Source organism: Rhinatrema bivittatum, chromosome 6, assembly GCF_901001135.1.
Source record: "Rhinatrema bivittatum chromosome 6, aRhiBiv1.1, whole genome shotgun sequence".
Taxonomy (NCBI): Eukaryota; Metazoa; Chordata; class Amphibia; order Gymnophiona; family Rhinatrematidae; genus Rhinatrema; species Rhinatrema bivittatum.
Window position 1 is genome coordinate 197,495,756 of NC_042620.1, and position 21,693 is coordinate 197,517,448.

At 42.6% G+C, this 21,693-nt stretch overlaps 1 protein-coding gene across 7 annotated transcripts in view; it reads left to right on the forward strand.

Annotated features, from left to right (window-relative positions):
• Positions 1-21,693, forward strand: part of PIKFYVE (phosphoinositide kinase, FYVE-type zinc finger containing) — a 404,626-nt gene that overhangs the window by 10,250 nt on the left and 372,683 nt on the right. For 5 of the 7 annotated variants that reach the window (XM_029606384.1, XM_029606389.1, XM_029606390.1 and 2 more), the window contains 5 exons: positions 7,124-7,246; positions 7,371-7,445; positions 7,550-7,602; positions 8,881-9,035; positions 16,131-16,312. In XM_029606384.1, coding sequence (XP_029462244.1) covers positions 16,141-16,312 — 172 coding nt within the window. In that variant the 5' untranslated portion in view covers positions 7,124-7,246; positions 7,371-7,445; positions 7,550-7,602; positions 8,881-9,035; positions 16,131-16,140. The remainder of the gene's footprint in view (positions 1-7,123; positions 7,247-7,370; positions 7,446-7,549; positions 7,603-8,880; positions 9,036-16,130; positions 16,313-21,693) is intronic. The other 2 variants (XM_029606387.1, XM_029606388.1) reach the window with 2 other exon arrangements.

Consider the following 21,693-nt stretch of genomic DNA (forward strand, 5'->3'; position numbering starts at 1 on the left):
CCGCCTTGTCCCCAAGCAAGGGGGCCCCGACCATCGGCACATACCGCGCCCCCACCTTTTTGTGCCACCCAAGGCACTGATCGACTACCACACTGTTCTGCGATGTCACTGGCACCACTTGCAATATGCCCAACCGGCCGGGGTAACCGCCAAGACTCTAGGTAGGAAGGACTCTTGCCTCATGTCCCCCCAACTAATGAATAAGCTGCGGCCTGTGTCTTTTTCCTTTGTCATACTATGCCCCAATGACATCCCGTAGAGCATTATTAAATATGTTGTAACTATCAATGAGCACAGGTCCTTTCCCCTGATGTATTATTACCACCTCCGGAGCAGCCCTCGAGTCCCTCAGGCACCGAAGTGGGGGCCATAACTGTTCCCAATGCGTGCCAGGCTTTCCCATCCATGTGACGACCCACCTTTGCAGTGCCAGTCCTAAGTGTGGTCCAAAGGGTTGTCTGTGTGGTCTCTTAGCGGCCCACCATATATAGGAGTGACATAGCGGCCCACCGTGTACAGTAGTGACCAATGATCCAAGCTAAACGCTTAGCCCGCGGCAGATCTGGAAGATATAACTAAGAATTTTGGTGGTCTCTTTATCCAAAGAGAAATTTCCATGGATTACCCCACACTGGGAATCAAACCCAGACTGCCTAGATACAAACCACATATCCTCACCACTAGACCATAAGGTCCATCATATTGACCACATTGGATTGCCATCATCCAATTCTCTTCATCGTGGCTGGTTGAAGTCCAGTTTGTGCCACGCTTGTAGCTGCACCAATTCTGAAAGAGTGCGTGGTGAATTTCTTTGTGTCCAAATTCATTTTCATAACTGTTGCTTTAAGTACCACTGCAAATTGATATCTGGTTAAGGGGGCTCTGCATGAATCAACAGGTGCATCTCCCCATCTGTCCACACTGCCAACTACTTTTCTGTGTTGTGTATCGTGTTGCACCCTGCCACATGCTTAGCAACAGCGTGGCTCCTCTTCCTGCTTGGACTTGTGTATGGTGATGGTTACGCCTCTGGCATCCAACACGTTCCTCCTAAGTAATCCCCTGTTTCCTGTGTCCTCTTTGTTGGCAGCAGCCAATTCGCTCACGCTCAATGCTCCAAAGAAAGTGAGTGAGAAGGCCAGATGAAATAGCTCAGTTTCAAACTTAGCCATGCAACTCTATGCTAATACGGTCCAGAACATCCTCCTCATGTTGTGTGTAATGGGGAGTCTTGATCGTAGGCCCTACTTTCCTTGACCTCCTGTCATCTTCTTCAGAATGATGGACTTATTGGGGTTACGCCACCCACGCACTTTAAAAGGAATGACAGGCCAGCCAGGTGTTTTATCGTGGCATTCCTAGATACACTGTTCTCTTTCGCCGTGGCGACATATTTGATGATTGACATCGGTAACGTGGCCTTACCTCCATCGCTTTCTCTCAGGAACTCAGTCATGTAGTCATAGCTCCGGCTGTATGATGTCCATGTAGATGGTGCCACCGATCTGCTTACTAACTCTAAGGTGGTTGCAGACCAATCCTCCATAGGTGTGCCGCATGGGTGTCCCTGCTTCGTCCACTATTAGTACCTTAAAATCCGTGTGTATATCCTTTGAAACTTCTTAAGAAATGATGTGGCTGCTGCTAGTCTTCTCATGAAGGTTCTCCCATGGGAATAACCCGACATGCAAAGTTCAAGGTTCCCAGGGTGGATTGTGCAACTCGTAGCATTACATTTTTTGATGATGCTGCTTGCTGTATTAAACTGCGGAGTTTTTTACCTTTTTCTTCGGGGAGCCTGGCTACCAACTTGTTGGAATCCAGATCGATGCCAAGGAAGGAAATGATCGTTGCCAGACCTTCGGTCTTGCTGTGCACCAAAGGAACTCCGCAATCCTTGGTGATGGACTGGAATTCTCTTATCAGGTGGTAGCAGGTGTTTGAATCTCTTTGCCCCACGAATAAGAAGTCGTCTAAATAGTGAATAATGTCTGACGCTGTTTTTTGTTTTTCTTGCGCTGTAACCCAGTGCAAAATTGAGCTAAATAGCTTGAAATACGCACATGAGGCTGAACATCCCATAGGCATGCATTTATCAAAGTAATATTGCTTCCTGAATGCGAGCCCCAGTACAGGGAAACTTCCTGGGTGTACTGGAAGGAGTCTGAAGGCCGATTCTATGTCAGCTTTTGCCATAAGAGCCCCCCATGCTGCATGTTCTGAGCAACGCCACTGCCGAATCAAAGGATGCATACTGCTCTGAGCACTCCTCAGGGGGCAATTGTCATTTACGGATGTTCTTGGGGGGTATGACAAATTCTGAATGAGCCAGAATTTGCCTTTTTCTTTCTTAAGGATGACTGCCAGTGGTGACAGGAACCTGTTCTGGAACGGTTGCCATCCCTCCAAGTGCCAATTCGATCTCTAACTTCTTTTGCACTATGCATGTTGGGTTGTAGATGATGCGTTGCTAATCTTTGTTCCCTTTATCTGATCTTGGAATGGAATGATGAATCCTTCCCGAAATCCTCTCCATATCTTCTGTGCATTTTTTTGATGGCGTGGGTAAAGTTCCAGCCATGGTATCATTGCCTCCAGCTTGATGGGTAATAGTGCTTTTTCGAACTGCAGGCTCTCAGGTTGTTTTAACCTTACTCCCTGTCAGATGTCTTTTTGGGCACTTCATCAGTGGGTGCGAAGCCGCGCATGCTGAACAAGCATGCTTAAATGTGCATGCTGTTTTGTTATAACGCCAGCCTGTGTTGTCCTGTGACTGTGCCTGCCTGGCTGAATGCCTGCTGGGGGATGACCTTCTTAGGTTTCTTGAGTGTATTCCTTGATCCGCCGTTTTGTGTGTCATGTGCTGTATTCAGAGACTGACATCTTGCGTTCCCCATGCCCTGAACTGATTTTTCTCCATTTTGTCCCGGATTTTCTCATCATAGTTGAGCCAGGCCCAACCTTTGTGCTCTTGGTACGCTTGGAGGATGTTGACTGCGTAACTTAACATGGGACTGTATTGTGAAGGGTCACAATGTCCCACCATGCTTGTCATGTGAAGAAATGCCTTTATCCAGTTAACGATATTCTTTGGAATCCTCATCTCATTTTTCTATTGGAGCCGATTTGTCCTTCAATTTCTTTCTGTCCTCGGATCTGCGTCGTTCATGCAATATACTATAGATATCTATGTATTTTCTTTTTTGAATTCTTTTGCATAGTTGCTTGGGCAGCCCTTCCCATAGTTCTGATAGGGTGGTGAGTGCGGGTGGGCCTCTGGATTCCTTGTCAACTGCCTTAGTTGTTGGTAGCAGGTCACTGCCGCTTGTGGAGTCTGAAGTTGATGTGGAAGAACTGTCTCAACTGGAACTTGCCCTGCGCTTGTGCTTCGCCTTGCATTTTTTACCAGCTGTCGCCATGTTGTATTCCGCACCTGCGGAACCCATCTTCTGCTCTCTCTCCTCGTCCTTATCCCCAGATTCACCCACGTTGCTGTCTCCTGTCTGTAATGCTTGATCTGTTTGGCTGGTGGTTGCTCTTTTGTCTGTGCTTAGTGTCTCCTGCTGAGTTCCTTTGTAGCTCTGTGCCACTAGTCTATCACATCCTCCCGATGCTAGAGCACTAGTATGGGCTTCCGATACGCCTCTTGCATTGTCTACTCAGAGTGACCTCTGTCCAGTTGGGTTAACCTGTGATGCGGTATGATGTGCCGGCACTCCTTCTTGATTAGGAAAGGCTCCTTGTGATGGTGCCAGCCAGGACCACCAAGGTGACTGATAGAAGCTTTTTTTTTGTTTTTGTTTTGGCTGCTCATTCTGTTGTATGCTGCATAATCCCATGGCCTCCCCAGTTGGTTCTGTTCTGGGAATGGGCCAGGAACGCTGTGGCCCCATGGCGCTCTTGGATGCCAGTTAGCGCTGTCGAAGTTCTGCTATGTCTGGTATGGCAGACTGCCGTGTCCGTGCTGTTCTTGCATCCAACGTGATGACGATGGGGATGGCTCTCCGCTCGGTGGACACGGGTATCCATCGATGTCCATAGGCCTTTGATAATTGCTCTGGCTGGCCTGTGGCTGCATGCCTTTGAGGGGTTCTGGTGTGGTGTCTTGGAAGCCGTCGCCCTCTCCAAGTTGTGCTGCTGTGGCCCCAACTCCATTGCCTCTTCCGCCCTTGTCTCTGTAGTGTGCCTGGCAGCTGACGTTGCTTCACTTGCTTGTGATTCAGCAGATATGGTCGCTGTAACCCCTCTCGACTGGAACCTCGTCCTCGCGAGCCTTTTTTCCACTGTTTGCCTCTCTTGTTCGCTTCTTGCACCGCATACTCTCCGTATTTGTACTGTCCTCTGTATTTCTTTCTTTTGCAGCCATTGAACACGTTGCACGTAGTTTGCGTCCTGTTTGTTCTGCCTCTGTCGAGGTGCTTGCGGGAGTGTATGTGGCAGGACCAGAAGCTTTTTTTTTTTTTTTTAATATACCTGCGATTACCACCAGCCTTCTCTAACCCTTCTGCCCCGCCTTCTTTTTTTTTTTTTTTTAATTTGAGCAGGTGGGGGGGGGAGGGCGGCAAGTCGTCCCTAGCTATTGCCCCACCTCTCTGTTTTTATATATTTATATTTTTAATTAAACATGTTTGTCTAGTTCTGTTCCCTTATTTATTCATCTATAAATATATATATTTTTTAAATTGGGGATTTGAACCGGCGGCCTACAGCCGCATTCCTTTCTGCTTACTGCCCGGGGCCTGGCTCCTCCTTGATCTACTTTTTTTTTTTTTTTTTAATTAATTCTACCATGTGGCTCCTAGGCTTGCTTTCCTCCTACTCCCCTTAATGCTGCACCATTGTGATCCTTCTCCCCAAGGCTGCCTCTGGCTCCCCAGGCAAACAAGCAATTTCCTACTATTGATTTTTGTCTCCCCCCACCGACAAATGCAGTTGCTCTCTAACCCTTTCCCCCTGCGAACGTGCCTGCCAAATCTTTTTTTTTTTTTTTTTTTTTAAAGACCTCCCATCAATGTAGCGATTGATCGCTGGAGATCCCAATTCTGGCGGTGGCTTGCCTTGCTGATGTGCTTGCTTTGCTGGCGCACGATCGAGAGAGGCCCTTTAAAGGACCGATGACATCATTGGCCAGCGCCGCTGATGCTCCCTCTAGGTGCTGAAGCGTGTGGTGGGGCTTAGTGCCACGTCATCGCGCTCACAAGGGGGTTGGTCCTGATCGGAAATCGCGTGCCGACGTTCCCGCCCACGTCGCCGTGCACCTCTCCTCCCCCTCTTCCCATCATGCCTCCGTCCTTCGTGGGGGCCGGCGCGTCTGTTAAGGGTGAGCTCTGGCCAGGAGGCACAGGCCCACCTAGTTCTCTTTCCATTTCTCCAGGTTTGCACTGCATGCAGAGTGGCTGTTTCGGTTTTCCATTCCAGTTTGACTCCATATTTTATTTGTGGTCTTTCTGTACTTGGTGAAGGTCAGTTCTGGGTGTGTGACCGAGGTGAGGTATTTTACTAGCATGTAGGCATTTGTATCAATCTTATTTGTTGTGTGTTCTCAACAGGACATGCATTAGTGGTAAATTACTAACTTTTCATAAGGAGCGGTATTGTGCCTGCCAGTTTGTTTTTTGCTTTTACTGAGATGTTATCAGAACCAGAATATCCTTTTTTTGTATGGTGAGAATGTTGGGAATTATTAGAAAGGGAATGGTGAATAAAATGGAAAATGTCATAATGTCTCTATCGCTCCATGGTGAGACCGCACCTTGAATACTGTGTACAATTCTGGTCGCCGCATCCTGTGTCCATGGTGTCTGATTTATGTAGGCAAAACTACCTGTCCACTTAAGGCAAGAATTATCGAACATCGTTCATGTCTAAGGCTAGGCCGTTCCGAAGCCTCACTGGTCAACCATTGGCAGTCTTGCAGTCACACCATTTCAGATCTTAAATTCTTCGCCCTGGAGCAACCGGGAGTAGCCAAACATGACTGTGATTGGTTATCATTTCTTATATGCAAGGAACAGTGATAGATATATGAATTAAACTCGCTGACACTTTTTGGCCTCAACTGTGAGATTAAATGGTCTATTTTTTCTAACTCCAAATCATTTTTTCTAAGTTCAAAATTTTTTTTTCTTTTCCCCCCTGCCCTTTTTCCCTTCTCCCCCTCCCCTTACGTTCTTTTCTTCTTATTTTCTTTCTGTACCCAGCCAATATAACTCTTCAGTTATAGTCACATGACACATTTTTTACCTTCCTCTCTGCCTTATTTAAGAAAACGGATTTTGGTGCCTCGCTTGCTTTTCAGCCATTGTACTTCCTCATTTTTGGATTCTGTAAGTGTTTTCCCCCTTGGGGTGGATTATATACTGTTCCTTCTTTTACTTATTCAGTTTTTTGTTTTTTTTTTGTTACTCTACTATAGTTGAGATTATTTGGAGGCCGCCCCAGCCCGGACCTAAGCTTTCACCTGTTAAATGCCTTAAGATGACTTCTGTAAATTTTTTTTTTTTTTTAACTTTTCTCACTTCTCTTTTCTGTTTCAACACTGTTTTAAGTATAGTTGGGGCCCTGTGTTATACTCTGCATCAGCATTGGCTTTATTTCTGGCTACTCACAAATTTCACTGAAGAGAGATCCTACATTTTTTTACACCTCTGTTCTCTTTCTCCATGTCTTTGGGCTGTTCAGACTGGTTTCAGTCAAATTTTTTCCCTCTTTTTTTTTTTTTTTTTTTTCTAGCCAGATAATTCCCAATGACGTGTTCTTTCTTGAAGGTTTGTTTTATTAGATATTTCGACTAGCACCGGTTCCTGCCTGAATATCTGGTTTCTGTACAAGTCCATCAGATGGTTAAATGTATTTTCTCATTTTTTTTGTCTCGCACTGTACCGTCCTCTTTTAGTCACAATTATGTGTTTGCAACCGGCTCTTTCACTTGTTTAATTTGCATTTGGTAGCTTTCATTTAAATGTCGTTTTCTAAATTTTCCCCACATATAAAAGTTTTTACCCGTCTGTTGTCACAGTGGGGTTCTTATTCTTTTAATAACCTCGGTCCCATCCTTATTTTTTTTTTTTTTTTTTTTTTTTTTTAAGGATACTAAAACTTATTTTATTACAACTTGTAGGTCTATAACTTGCCCTGGTCCACGTTGGGGTTCTCTGTAGCCCCTATTACTATGGCTCCGCAGTAATTCTGTGTTATCTACACTCAATACACGGCTGATCCGGTGCTGTGTGTAATATTTCAGGTACCCTGCTCTTATGTTCATCATTTGAAAATATATTGCTTCAAAATAACATTTCATTTTTATTCACTTTTTTTCCTCTCTCTCCATTTTTCCTTGTTTACTTCTTTTCTTTAACCTTTTTAAGATGACCAGCGGCTCCTTCATTGATGCATAAGATTTTTTCAGCCCTGGTTTCTACACTTTATTGTCTCTGAATTAAGTAAGTCCTCGCTATTTGGTTTCTTTGTTGCCTTTGTTGGACTCTCTTATAGTTATAAATATAAATATTGACCATATTTTTATAATGTTTTCATTTTTGCCTAGAACTTACACATTTTTGCTCTTGTCACCTACATTGAGATATTCCATTCCTTGAGGTATGTCCGATCCTACCTACCTGCTTTGTTTGTATATTCGTTTTTCATTTTATATTTTATGAAAAATTTCTATATGTTCATCTTTATATGTAAAATTTGTTTATTCTGAGTCTCCCTGGTTTTCTCCCCTCCTCAGGTTGACTAACAATATCTTTAAATGACTCTGTGCTTGCCTACCTGCTCAATATTTCAATCATGTGTTTTGCTTTCATAGATATATGGAAGGCTTGGTTCCTCTGACATAGACCTGACGCGAAACACGGCTGTGTCGGGGTCCTCATTGTCACATTTTGGCTCAGTGGTTTATGTTTGAAGCTGTGCACCACTTTGTGTTTGTTCTTACAAATAAAATATTTTTCATTAACGTATATTGATCAGTATATTGCTTGCCACACATTGTCTGTTGTAGCTATTTTTTTCTGCCAGGCATATCTTGGAACTGCAAACTTTATCTTGCAGAGATCCTTATTTAGTCTCTTCAGTCAGTACTTTCCATTTTTACTTAAGGTATTGTCACCCTTCCTCATAAATCTGTCTGTTTTGCTCTCAGGTTAGAGAATGGAGAAGAGGATAGTAGCCTTCATCTCCTAGTTGCCCATTGTTTACTTCTCAGGTTTTTCAAGGTGACAAACCCCTTTCAGAAAACAGATAAGCTCTTCATATTTATCTGTGGATCAACAGAAGTGCTAAGCATCATCAAAGGCCAGCTGGATTAATCAATTGCGTCTGTTTACTTGTTTAAGGAGCACCAAGCATCCATGGTGATCTGAACTTCATCCTCCTCATGAGTGGAAGATTTTATGTATCCCTTGAGGATATGTAGAGCAGCCACTTGCTCATCCTTACATTCCTTTGTCAAAATTTACAAACTGGGTATTCAAGCTAGGGCAGATGTGGCATTTGGGTCCAGAGTACTAGGGCAGTCCTCTTTTTGTCCTGCCTGGAGATTTCCCACATATAAGAGATTTCCCACGTATAAGAGATTTGTTTAGCAGGAAGATAAAGAAGGTGAAATTGCTCCTTACCTCCTAATTTTCTTTCCATGAGTCCTGTTAGACCAGTCCAGGACCCTCCCACGCACACAGAGGCTGTCTACTCATGCTTTCTCCCCTGCCCCTTGGAGAGCCCCTAAGGGTACTGTTGTTTCTCAGAATGGAGGGGATGGTTGTGTTTTCTTGATTATATGCCTGGTATCTTGCCTTCCTCCCTGCATCTGTCTGGCATTGGTGTTAAGTTCTCTCTCTTAATTGATCTTAAATTCCCCTTTTGTTCTGACAGAAGGATACTGGTAAATGCCTAGTCTACACCTCCTCTGTAACCAGGGGGATTTCCCAAGAGAGAGGGGGCTCGTCCTTTGTCTCCAGCAGCTGTTAGGCAGAGAAATCCTGTATAAAGAACTGGTCTTACAGAACTCAAGAAAAGGAAATTAGCAGGTAAGGACCAATTTCACCACCTTTTCTGCACACATGCATATCTGCTATTTACACATCAAACCAGTGATGTGATGTCTAGACTGTTAGTGGCCAGTGTGTGCCCTCTGACTGCATGGGATCCTGTGAGTGAGTAGATGGGGCACTTTGAAGTGCTGAAAAAAAGTGCATAAAGGGGAATATACATTTAAATAAAGCCCAATACCCAAACCTAAGCTCTGCAACACTTATGCATTTGCCTATGGCCTGCTGGTTGATTTCCTCCTGACCAGTGTCTTAATTATTCAATTAATATCCCTTGCTAGCCCCCAAACCATAGATCCTGAGTTTTCCCCCACCTGCACCCTACTCCTTACTTTCTACTACTGTGGTAATATTCACTTGATTTTAGAAGTAAAATTTATTGTATCAGTTTTTGGAAGTTGATCATTTTCACCTGTTTTATTTTTGGAAGAAAAACTCCTTCCAAGTTGTTGATATTGTATTCTTGATCAAGTCACATCATTTCAACATGCATCCCATAGACTTTAAGCAGGGAAAGTTTTTTTTTATTTTCACTTTGTGATTCGTTTGTACTTTAAACTGGGATGGAAATATTTTAAAATAATGCTGGCGGGTCCGCTGTACGGCCTGTTCAATAAATCCCTGGAAACGTGCGTGGTTCCGTGTGATTGAAGAAGAGCTGTGATGGTCCCGCTTCACAAAAGTGGGAGCAGAGAGGAGATTGGGAACTACAGGCTGGTTAGCCTCACCTCGGTGGTGGGAAAAGTAATGAAGACATTGCTGAAGGAAAGAATAGTGAACTATCTACAGTCAGAAGAATTGCTGGACCAGAGGCAGCATGGACTCACCAGAGAGGTTCTGTCCGATAAATCTGACTTTTTTGATTGGGTGACTAAGGAAATGGATCAAGGAAGAGAACTCGATGTGATCTACTTGAATTTCAGCAAAGCTTTTGATACAGTCCCACATAGGAAGCTTGGGAGTAAGCGCCAAAGTGGTGAGCACCTGTATTACAAACTAGTTGACGGATAGAAATGGAACCTACTCTGAAGAGAGAATGGTGTTAAGCGGTGTGCTGCAAAGAACAGTGTTGGGATTGGTCCTGTCCAATATCTTTGTGAGCGACATTGCGGAAGGGATAGAAGGTAAAGTTTTGTTTGTTTTTTTTTTTTTTTTTCTTTTTGTGGATGATACTAAGATCTGCAACAGAGTGGATGCACCGGAAAGAATAGAGAGAACGATACATAATTTAAGGAAGCTTGGACAGTGGTTAAAGATACGGCAGCAGGAATTCAATGCCAAGAAGTACGGAGTCATGCATCTGGGGTGTGGAAATCTAAAAGAGCTGTACGTCTTGTTGTGCACAGAGCAAGAGAAGGACCTTGGGTGATAGTGTCTAGCAATGTGACAAGGCGATAGTTAAAGCCAGAAGAATGCTGGGCTACATAGAGAGAGAGAAATAACCAGTAAGAAAAAGGAAGTGATAGCCCCTTTGTACAGGTCTTTGGTGAGACCTCACCTGGAGTATTGTGTTCAGTTCTGGAGACTGTATCTCAAAAGGGTCAGACAGGATGGAGGTGGTCCAGAGATGGGCAACACAAATTGTGGGGAGTCTCTTTATCAAATGACCTATGAGGAGAGGTTAAAGGACCTAAATATGTATTCCCTGGAGGTATACATATTTCCGTTGGAAAGAAATCAGTAGAACTAGGAGTCACATAATGAAACTACAGGGAGGATGACTCAGAACCATCATCAGGAAATATTTCTTCACGGAGAGGGTGGTGGATGCCTGGAATGCCCTTCCGGAGGAGGTGGTGAAGACAAAAATGGTGAAGGACTTCAAAGGGGCATGGGATAAACACTGGATCCCTAAAGGCTAGAGGATGGCAATGAAAAGAGTGCATGGGGGTAACTTGCTGGTGTGGCGGTTACTGCCCTTCATACTATTGATGCAACTCCTTTATTGCCCTCTGCTTTTAAGGCAGGGGGAAAAGGGGAATTAGCAACCAGCAAGGGCATCAAATTTTGTGGTCTGGGAAAACAAGCATGGGAGTAACTTGCTGGTGTGGTGGTTACTACGCTTAACCAACATGCCTGATACTTTGGATGCAATTCAACATTACTATCTGCTTCAATGGCATGAGGTAACAGGGAATTGGACTCGGCAACCAACAAGGGCCTTGACTTTGACAGTTTGGGAAACTAAGTAAAGGAGTGACTTGTGTGGCACAGCAGATGCTACCATAAGCTTGCTGAGCAGACTGGATGGACTGTTTAGTCCTTTTCTGCCATCATTTTCTATGTTTTATGAATAGAGCAATATTTTCATAAAGATATCCCCTTCAGGCTTTGCTTTGGATGAAACAGAATATTCATATGAGGAAACGTATACAAAACCCATTCCAAGAAGAACACTGGAAGTCTGGGATTTACTAAAAGGGAAATTGCTTTCCTGGGGGAATTGGTCACCTCTAATGATGACGATATGGTATAATGCAATTTCCGATGGAGTTGGAAAATGCTTGTTTTCAGGCATGGGAAAGGAATGGTTTGCTTCACTTGGGTCAGCTTCTTTCTTCTCAGGGTTGGGTGACATTTGATAGTCTGAAGGAGAAAAATTTTGGATTGGGAGACTTATGCATATATGCAAATTCAGAACTGCATTCAAAGTAAGGTTGGTAAATTATGGATGGGGAAGGGGTATTCTATCTTTAAAACATACTACATTTAAAGATTACCTGTTAAGGGATTTATCTAAAATATCTATAGATGATTGGGTCATCCCCATATCTTCTTGAAAGGGATTGGGTAAAAGAACTTGTGGTTCAGAGGAGAATGAAACTTGGAGCAATATTAGATGGCGAGTAGCAAAAACATCTATATCCACACAATTGGCAGATAATTCTTTAAAAATTTACTTAAGATGGTATTATACCCTAGTACGTTTGAGCTCCATGTTTCCTCATGCCTTTGATCGTTGCAGGAGGGAGTGTGGGCAGAGAGGGATGATGGGTCATGTGTGGTGGTGATGTCCTGTTATATTACCTTTTTGGAATATGATAAGGAATCGTGTTTAGGACATTACACAATTTACAGTGGAAAAAGATCCATTAATGTTTTTTTCTCTTGGCTTCGATTGAGGGTATGCCGAAGAAGATAGATAAGTTGGCCACTCAGATCCTCATTGTAGCAAGATGCGAACTGGCAGCATTGGGAAGCTAAAAATGTGCCTAGCAGACTGGCGGTATTCAACAATCACTTGTTAATATACTGCATCATAGATATTGGATTATGCGATTTCCCCCCCCCCCCCACTGATTCATATCTTTTCTTACGGATCATATCTGTAATGTTCAGGTCTGCTCATAAGTTTACTATCCTTGGCAGAATTTGTAAGATGTGTAGCATTATAATAAAACATGAGTGATTACACAAAACACATGTTATTTTTAATGTGTTTCAAATTAAACTGTGCTATTCTGTGATGAATAAAATGAGCATTAAACAAACCATAACAATAAAGGAAATAATAAAATGGTTCTGTTAAAAGTTTACAGACCCTTGAATGTTTGGGCTGATAATTTACACTCAAGTTGACACACACAGGTTGAGATGGCAATGAAGGGTAGATATCTACACCTGTGCCTTGTTTGATTGTAATTAGTGTCTGTGTTTAAATAGTTAATGAGTTTCTTAGCTCTTGAGAAACCCTTGTGCATTTCATCCAGGGCTGCACTGACTTTGGTTACTGAAGCAAGGGGAAAGCAAAAGAACTGGCAAAGGATCTGCAAGCAAAATATAGTTCAACTTAATAAATCAGGAAAAGGACATAGAAAGATATCTAAAGATTTGAAAATGCCAATCAGTATTGTTTAAACTCTGATCAAGAAGTATAGAATTATGGGTTCGGTTATTACCAAGCCAGACCAAGAAAGATTTCAAGCACAACTGCTAGGAACATTTCTTGGGATGCAAAATAAAACTTGCAAGAGACTTTTATATTGAAATACAAGCTTCTCTGAAAACATAGTGGTATGGGTGTTTCAGCATGCACAATAATGAGATACTTGAATAAAAATGGGCTGCATGCTAGAGTTGCCAGAAAAAAGCCATTTCTGCACCAACACCACAAAACAGCCCACTTATAATATGCCAAACAGCACCTAGAGAAGCCTCAAAACTTCTGGAACAAAATAATTTGGATTAATGAGACCAAAATTGAACTTCATGGTCACAGTCATAAATGCAATAAAAGAGAAGCAGACCATCTCTACCATGAAGATGGAGGTGGGTCTCTTTCTGTTTTAAGGGGGTGTGAGCTACAGCGGAACAGGGAATTTGGTTAAAATTGATGGCAGGATGAATGCAGTATCTTATCAGAAAATATTAGAGGAAAATTTGCATTCATCAGCCAGGAAGCTGTGCATGGGGCGCACTTGGGCTTTCCGACCCTTCAATGGCTGCAGCAGAAGAAACTGAAAATTCTGGAGTGGCCATCACAGTCTCCTGACCTCACCATCATTGAATTCACTTTGGTGAGAACTCAGACATGCAGACAAAGAATTTATAGGATCTGGAGAATTTTTAACAAGCATAATGGGCAGTTTTACTACATGAGAAAATAAAGGGCCTCTATCACAAAAGACTTTAAGCCGCCTTTGATGCAAAAGGGAGCAATTCACGATATTAAGAATTAGGATTTGTAAACTTTTGAACAGGACCATTTTATTATTTCCATTATTGTTTAATGATTGCGTTATTCTGTGATGCATAAAATAGTTTTAATTTGAAACACATTAAAAAGACATTTTGTCTGATCATGTATTTGTAAAATGCTACACATCTTACAAATCTTGCCAGGGGTATGTAAACTTATGAGCGCAACCGTATCTTGGTGGTAAACGTTGTCCCAAACCCATTGACTTGCTTGTGGGATTCCACAGAGGTCTATATTGTCCCCTACTTTATTCAAGTTTATCTGGCTCATTTGGCTACAGTAATCCAGAGCTTTGGATGTTATCTGCACGCAGATGACCTGCAAATGGTGACCAGTATTGATTTACAATCTTCAGAATACTTAGCAAATTACCATAATTGTCTACAGTAAAAAAAAAAAAAAAATTGGCTTCATTCCTCCAAGATGAAGGTAGCTCCCGATAAATCCGAAGCTATCTGGTTTGCTAGAAATGCAGACACTTGGACTCTCCCTCTTCATTAATGTCTGGCTCTGCTATTCCTTTAAAAGATTTTGTAACCACTCTAGGAATCGGTTGCTGTGATCTTCCCAACAACAACTTCTAAGAGTCCCTTCAATGAAGGATAGATTAAAGGATACTAGAGAAATGTTTCTCCTACTTAGTCCCTAATCTATGAAATTCCCTCCCTCTGCAACTGCGATTTGAAAGAGACTTCCACAAATTTAAAAATAATCTTAAAACTTGGTGGTTCTCACTCGCTTTTGATTCAGAGGAGTCTCAATTGCCAAATTGTTGCTGATTTCTGATTTTTTTTTTCCTTTTTATTTGTTGATCTTATTTTTTTTCCTGAAATTTTTTCGAGTATCATTTTTATTTGTTTAATTTTGACATTTGACTTTTCATTTTGTTCTTCTGATTTTTACTGTTAATTGGGTATAATTTCCATTATAATATATTTCACTACCTTTATTTTAATGTTATTTTCTTGTAATATTTAATGTTTTTCAATATTGTACCTCTCCTTGATTTTTAACGTAGAGGCTATTTATCAAATAAAGTCAATTAATTAACAAACTATGGGGATACTTAGTGGCTGGCCATGTTGCTGTTCTGGGTATCATCTCTTTTTAAGTGGCCTGTATGTTAGGGGGGAAAAAAAGGAAAATTTTGGTAAAAACAGTAGATGGGAATTAGGCACACACTTCATCTCTTCCTTTCTGTTGCTCTGCCCTCCCCCCCCCCCCCCCCCCCCCCCGCTTCTGATTCTGTGGTATTACTTTAATAAATCTCCAGCCCATGGCTGGATTAATAAATCTGGCATCTTCTCAGAGGAGACCCTGAGATTAGGAGATTTGGGGGCTGTGTGGTTTAATTCATTTTATCCTGTGTCCATGTCTGGTTTGAATGTGTATCTTGTGGTATCCAGTATGGTACATGCAGTACTGGATAACTCAAGTATTTCTGCCACCTAAGACTGACAACCAGGAGCTGGGCAAGATCGTGTCCAAGGAACAGTTGCCTTTTTGCCCTGTACAATAATTTTCATAATATTTTATGATTGAGAATTGTTGTTAAGTAATAGTATGCTTTTTCTCTCTTTTATTGTATGATGCCTTGGATGATGCTTAAATATTGATTGCTGCTTGGGTTCCTGAACTCTTAGCAAGTCAGCCTTATAAGTCAATGGGTTGGAGGTGGAAATATTATTTAGAAATGTTAAGCTCCAGAAAACATTCCTAAATGCCAGGGGAAAATTCTTATAGGGTGCCTTTGTTTATTTTATACCCTTGGTTTTTTTGTTTATTTTTTTCTTTCCTCTTACCCTAACAGCTTTTTCACCCACATTCTACTGTCTTCTGCAGCCTGGTGGCCACCACTTTTTCAGCTTCTTTGCTCCATGCTAGGTGCTAAATTTTAAGTGTCTCAGTAATCTGGAACCTTGGCTTTTTCTAACCCTGGTGGTTCACCACTTTTTCAAACTGACAAAATCTCAGGACCCATTGCTGAATCAGATCACATCAGGTAGCTCTTCCAAACATAAAATTCTCGCCCTCTTAAATTTTGTCAGTGTTGTACAACTAAAAATCTTCAGATTTGCAAAAGCTGTCTATATTTAAACGAACTGTCTTCTGCTGTATACTCCTTGTATTTCTTGTTGCCTTGAGTGCAGATCCTCCATGGCCCCTGTGGAGTCTGTCATTGCTATAAGTACTGTGAACCTCCAGGCTTGACTCTAGGCTTTGTTTTGTGATTTCCTCTTCCTATCTTACATAATTACATAGCTGGTTGGGCTGAAAGAGGTTTAGTGAGTGCAGCCATCTAATATGATGGGACTGGGTTTAGCTGTCTCTCTTTTTCTCAAGTGAGTAGAATGTCATGTCTTTCTTTTTCCCAGAACCCATGAAATGGCCACAGATGACAAGTCATCACCGACACCGGATTGTATCACCGACCTGCCCAGCTCCCCAAGCAGCCCTTCTCACCTCACTCACTTCAAACCACTCACGCCAGATCAGGAGGAGCCACCTTTCAAATCTGCTTACAGCTCCTTTGTGAACCTCTTTCGTTTCAACAAAGGTACACGAATGTATGCAAGATTTATATAGTGCTGTTCAACAGGATCCCAGTATGTGTTCCAACCATAAGAATTTGAAAAAGCCTGTGGTATCCTGGGCATGTTAGGCAAAATGACTGCTGTTTCTGGCTTTTGAAGTGTATCACAGCTTCCAAATGGGAGAACAAAAACTTCTAATTCTATTTAGTTGAGATTATCTGTTCTAAGGCATGGAGACATAGAGACTTGATCATAGTCACACAGAGTGCCTATCAAAGTAAGGATTCACATCCGAGACTTTCTGCTGACTTTTAAATTGCAATATTTTTTCTTCACGCTCCACCTTCTTTTTCATGAATCAAACTTGAGATATCTTGGGATGCTCATATCTGATGATATCAAGGTTGCAAAACTGAAAAAGCAGTGGTCAACACTGAAAGAATGGTGTTATGTATATAGGGAGTGGTATAACTCTACCACCAAAAGTGATGATCCCTATCTACATCTCATTGGTGAGACAACATATAAAAAATTGTCCCATTCTGGAGGCTGTACCAGAAGGACATAATAAGGGTAGAGAAGATCCAGAAAGAGGCTACCAAAATTATGCATTATCTCTACCATAAGCTATTTAGATGAGACTTACGGACCCAAATATATATTCCCTAGAGGAGAGAGAGGGAGGGATATGATTGTGATTTCAGGAGAGGGTGGCAGGGGCCAGAGGAAGGGGAGGTGAATGAAGTGAGGGTGGAGGAGGAGGCAGTCTGGCAAAGAATTCATGATAAATATTGTCTACCTTTTCATGGAAGATGTTAGCCATGGCTTGGGTGGAGAGTGAAGGGGGAATGGGAGGTGGAGGTGATTTGAGGATAGAGGTGAGTGTGACAAAAACCCTAGTCTCTATGCTGTTCCCCTGTGTGAAGAATGAAGACACCTAATGTGAGCCAGAGTCAATCTGGCTCAAGGGAGGATTGTAGAATATACAGATGGAAAAAAATACCAGAGGCCTCAAAATGAATTAAGGCTCTGAAGAAAGAAGAAGCAGCTATGGTGAACTATGGCCTAGTTTTGCAAAGCAACATATGAACTATGGCCTAGTACACACACATTAGCAGAATCCAGGTGAAACGTCAACAAGTGAGTCACAGGATGGGCATGAGATAACAAGATGAAGGATCGGAGAAAGGGTATCTGTGAAGATAACAGATCTGAAAAAGGGTATCTGTGAAGAAAGTTTGTGCATATGAAGTAAGATAAGATCAAACGGGAACAAAGAGTAGCTGCACTTAGCAGCAAGGTTAACTGAAATCTTGTGGTTTGGAACAAATAGTAGTTATCAATTAGCTTACAGAAAATGTATATAAAAAGAGCTTGCAAAAAGAAAAAAACAAGCAAATGTTCCAGACCATAGATGTGCTATGTACATGTTGTAAGTATACCTTTGCTTCCTGCGTATACCATTGCTTATACTCAGTATAATAAATATATTATTGTGTGATTTAAGACTTAGTCAGAGTTGTTATTACAAACACAGAGGTGGCGGGGTTTGAAGGAAAGTATGTTTCTCAGTTGGCCTTCATCATCTTGCTTGGCAACTATAGTAGCAAACTGGAAAGAGGTGAGTATGAATTTGAAATGATGAATTTGGCATGGTAATGCTCTGCTGTACGAATGTAGGAACCTAGGAAGCAAATTCTGGAGGTGAGATGAGGTAAGGTTTTGGCATGCTTTGCAGGGTAAGTGAAGGGATGGAGCAAGAGCCTCCAAAGGACCAAAGCAGAGGAGAGTATAATATAAGAAGAAACTGATGCAGCTGTAGAATAGACTAGTGGTGAGCAAACTTTTTGAGCCACAGCCTTCCTTCCATTCATGCAGTTGGCTGGGGCTCTCCAAGATGGGTAACCATATATGAGCACAAATGTACAAATGCAAGCACACATGCATATACGTGAAGTGTGTTCACTAGGTAGCCACACTATCAACCAGTGTTGCAAAGCCCCTATTTTGTTTCTCTTCAAGTTTCTGAAAGCAAACTCACACACACACACACAGGCAGAAAACTTTTATACCCAGACAGAGAGAGAGAGAAAAACGGAAACTTCATACCCAGACGTCCCACACCCAGATCAAAAGAGTGAAATGGGTACTCGTAGAGACCCCAGGCATGGACACAGTTGCTCCATACCCAGAGACAGAGAGACAAAAACACCCCATAACTCACCCCATTTCCCCCTATTCCTTCTTCCCCTCCCCCTCTATCCTAATATTATCTCATTCTGGACTCGATATCCATTTCTCTGATATTGTTTAATGGTTCAAATGTTTCTGTACTGCTACTCATTTGTTAAGAATCTGTTTACTGTTCTTACTAATGCTTAGTTACAAGATATTGTACACTTTTGTAAACCGTTATGATGGCTCAACTGAATAACGGTATATAAAACTCATCAAATAAATAAAATATGCAGACACACATCCTACAGAGAGACACAAACTTAACCACACCTAGATAGAAAAACACAAACACACTACTCCAGAAGAGAGAGGTACAGGCAGACACACCAAATCCAAACACAGGGAGAGAGACAGGCAGATAGACCACAAACACAGAGACACACACTCCACACCACACCAGTAAGGACTGGAAAAATTTTCAAAAAACTTAGATGCCAGCCAAAATTTTTTAGGAACTGAGAAAAACTTGATCCCACCCTGCCCAGTTTTTTTAATGCTTTTTTTTTCTCATTCATTTTTTCTATTTTTCTCTCTGTTTTTGGAATTTTCTTAATTTGCTCATCTTTTTTTTTTTTCATGTTTTTTTATTTTCTTAACTTTTTACACTTTTTGCCTTTATTCTTTTCTTCCTCCTCACTCTCTCCCCGCCACGTCCTCGTTATCTCTGGCCTCTTTGCCCATTCCTCTTCCCACTCTTGCCAGTTTTTTTTTCCCTTCAGCGGGCAACAGCTGTGCGTTCTCTCTCTCTCTCTCTCTCTCTCTCTCTCTCTCTCGACCTGGCAGCAACAAGAACTCCTCCTGGCCTGAGGGTGGTAGCTATTCTTGGGTTATGGAACACTGCAGTGGCTGTTTCCATGTCCAATTCAGCTGCAGAATAAGAAGCTCCCTCCCCACCTGTACCCACCACCACAGAAGCATCTTCTCTCCCTGGCCTACAAAAAGAGGCAGCTCCTTCCCTCTTGAGCTTTCAGTGCCTCCACAGCACCGAAACTCAACAATATGGCCATATTTTTCTTTCCTGATTGGTCAACCAGTGTTAACCCCTTTGTAAGCCCTCCAATTTGTTCACCCGTGGCGTACAGGAGAGATGAGACGGTAGTGGAAATGCTGGGGTGAATAACCTGGATATTCCTAAAGTTATTGATGGTGACTGGATGAAACTTTGGGAGAGGGTGATTGAGTGTGAAAAATCTTCAGATGGGCAGAGGGGGGGAGAACAGATGTGGAGAAGCCCGAGAGTGCGCATTTGGAAGAAAGGACTAGGTCAGTAGAACATAGTTTTGAGTTTGAATGAAGAGGTTAGGGTGAGAGACTTTGATGCAAAACAGTCAAGAGTCAACATGGAGGTTATAGTCCCCAAGAATAAATAGGGGAAATAGTTTGAGGAAGAAGGAAAAGCCAAGAATCAGTCTGTGTGAAAGGTGACAGCTACCCAGTGTGAAAGTGGTTGAAAAGATGGATGGATGGCATGGCTTCAAAGGAAAGGATGGGGTTGAGGTGGAAGAAGGTGTTGAAACCTGCAGGAGGAAGAGAGCAGCCCGATGCCACTGCCAAGGTCTACCAAGCATGGCATGTGGGAGAAATGATGACATCCATGATGGAGAGCAGCAACAGATGCAGAGTCCTCAGGGGAAAGTCAAGTCTTGGACAAAGCATGAAGATGAAGAGAATGAGAGCCTTTGAAAGAAAAGGTCTCATGGGAATTTATTTAAAATTTTATATACCACTCAGATCGACCAAAGCCACCAAGGTGATTTACAAAATACATATATATAATAATTATAAGTATAACCTTTATACTTCATAGACAACCAGAATGTGTGCCCATCATACATCCACAGCACTTCTTATTGATTACAATCAAATACTGCCATGTCAATGTTGTTTCAATCATATCCTGGCCCTCATTTTCAGGCCCTACCCTTTGGGCTTGCAATGGCTCCTAGGACCTTTTACCAAGGGTCATAGCAGTAGCCCTGCACAAACAAGGGATATTGGTTCATCCTTACTTGGATGATTGGCTTATCAGAGCCAAAAACACCTAAAAGAACCAGCAGGCTTCAGCCACAATGGTCCAGTTTCTAGATGGTTTTTGCATAATTCAGACTAACTTGGAACCCTCTGTCATTAGATTTCCTAGGCACTTTTTCAACACGAAGGACACGTGACCCTGCCACCCAAAAGGGTACCCAGAATTATAGAGCAGATGAAGGGGTTTCACATCCTAGATTCACCCAGGGTATTGGACTACCTCCAACTACTGGGGCTAATGATGGCTGCCAAAGATCTAGTTCATTGAGCCAGGGCACATATCCGCCCACTGCAACAGTCACTGTTAGCTCGCTGGTACCAGCCTGTCGGAGCTACAACAGTTACCTATGGGTCTCCCAGGTGGTGGAGCAAAGTCTGGACTGGTGCGTAGATCCCATCTCTCTCGCAGAGTAAGTAGTCCTAGAAACCCCTGACTAGGTAGTGCTAACCACAGATGCCAGCATTGTTAGATTGGGAGCACATTGTCAGGGCTATCTGGTCAATAAACAGATTAAAGCTAAGAACCATCAGTTGGACACTTCAGGCCTTCCTACCAAGGATTGGGGGGGGGGGGGGGGGGTTTGGCAATAAGAGTTCTTTTGTACAGTGCCACTGCACTGGGATACGTAAACAAGCAAGGGAGCACACACAGCCTGAGTCCTGTAGAAGAGATCTGGATATTCAGCTGGGCAGAGGAAAACCTGTTCCAGTTGTCAGCATCCTACATTGTGGGAAGAGAAAATACATAGACTATCTCAGCAGGAAGAAGCTGGACCCAGGAGAATGGGAGCTCAGCCAGGAAGCATTCCAGAGGATAGTGAATGATGGGGGTTGCCCATTGTGGACTTAATGGTGACCTGAGCCAATGCCAAGATGGACAGGTTCTTCACATGGCGGAAAGAGGCAGGCTGCAGTGGGATAGAGGCCTTGATCCAACCACAGCCGAAGGGTAGACTCCTGTAAGTATTCCCTCCTTGGCCTCTGATATAAAGAGAATAAAAGCTCACCCTTCAGAGATGATGATAGTAGCTCCGGATAGGCCAAGGATCACAGACCTGATGAGACGTCTGGGGGACTACACTGCAGCACCTCAGAACTTGGGCTGTTTTAGCAGGGTCCAGTTCAGATGGAAGAC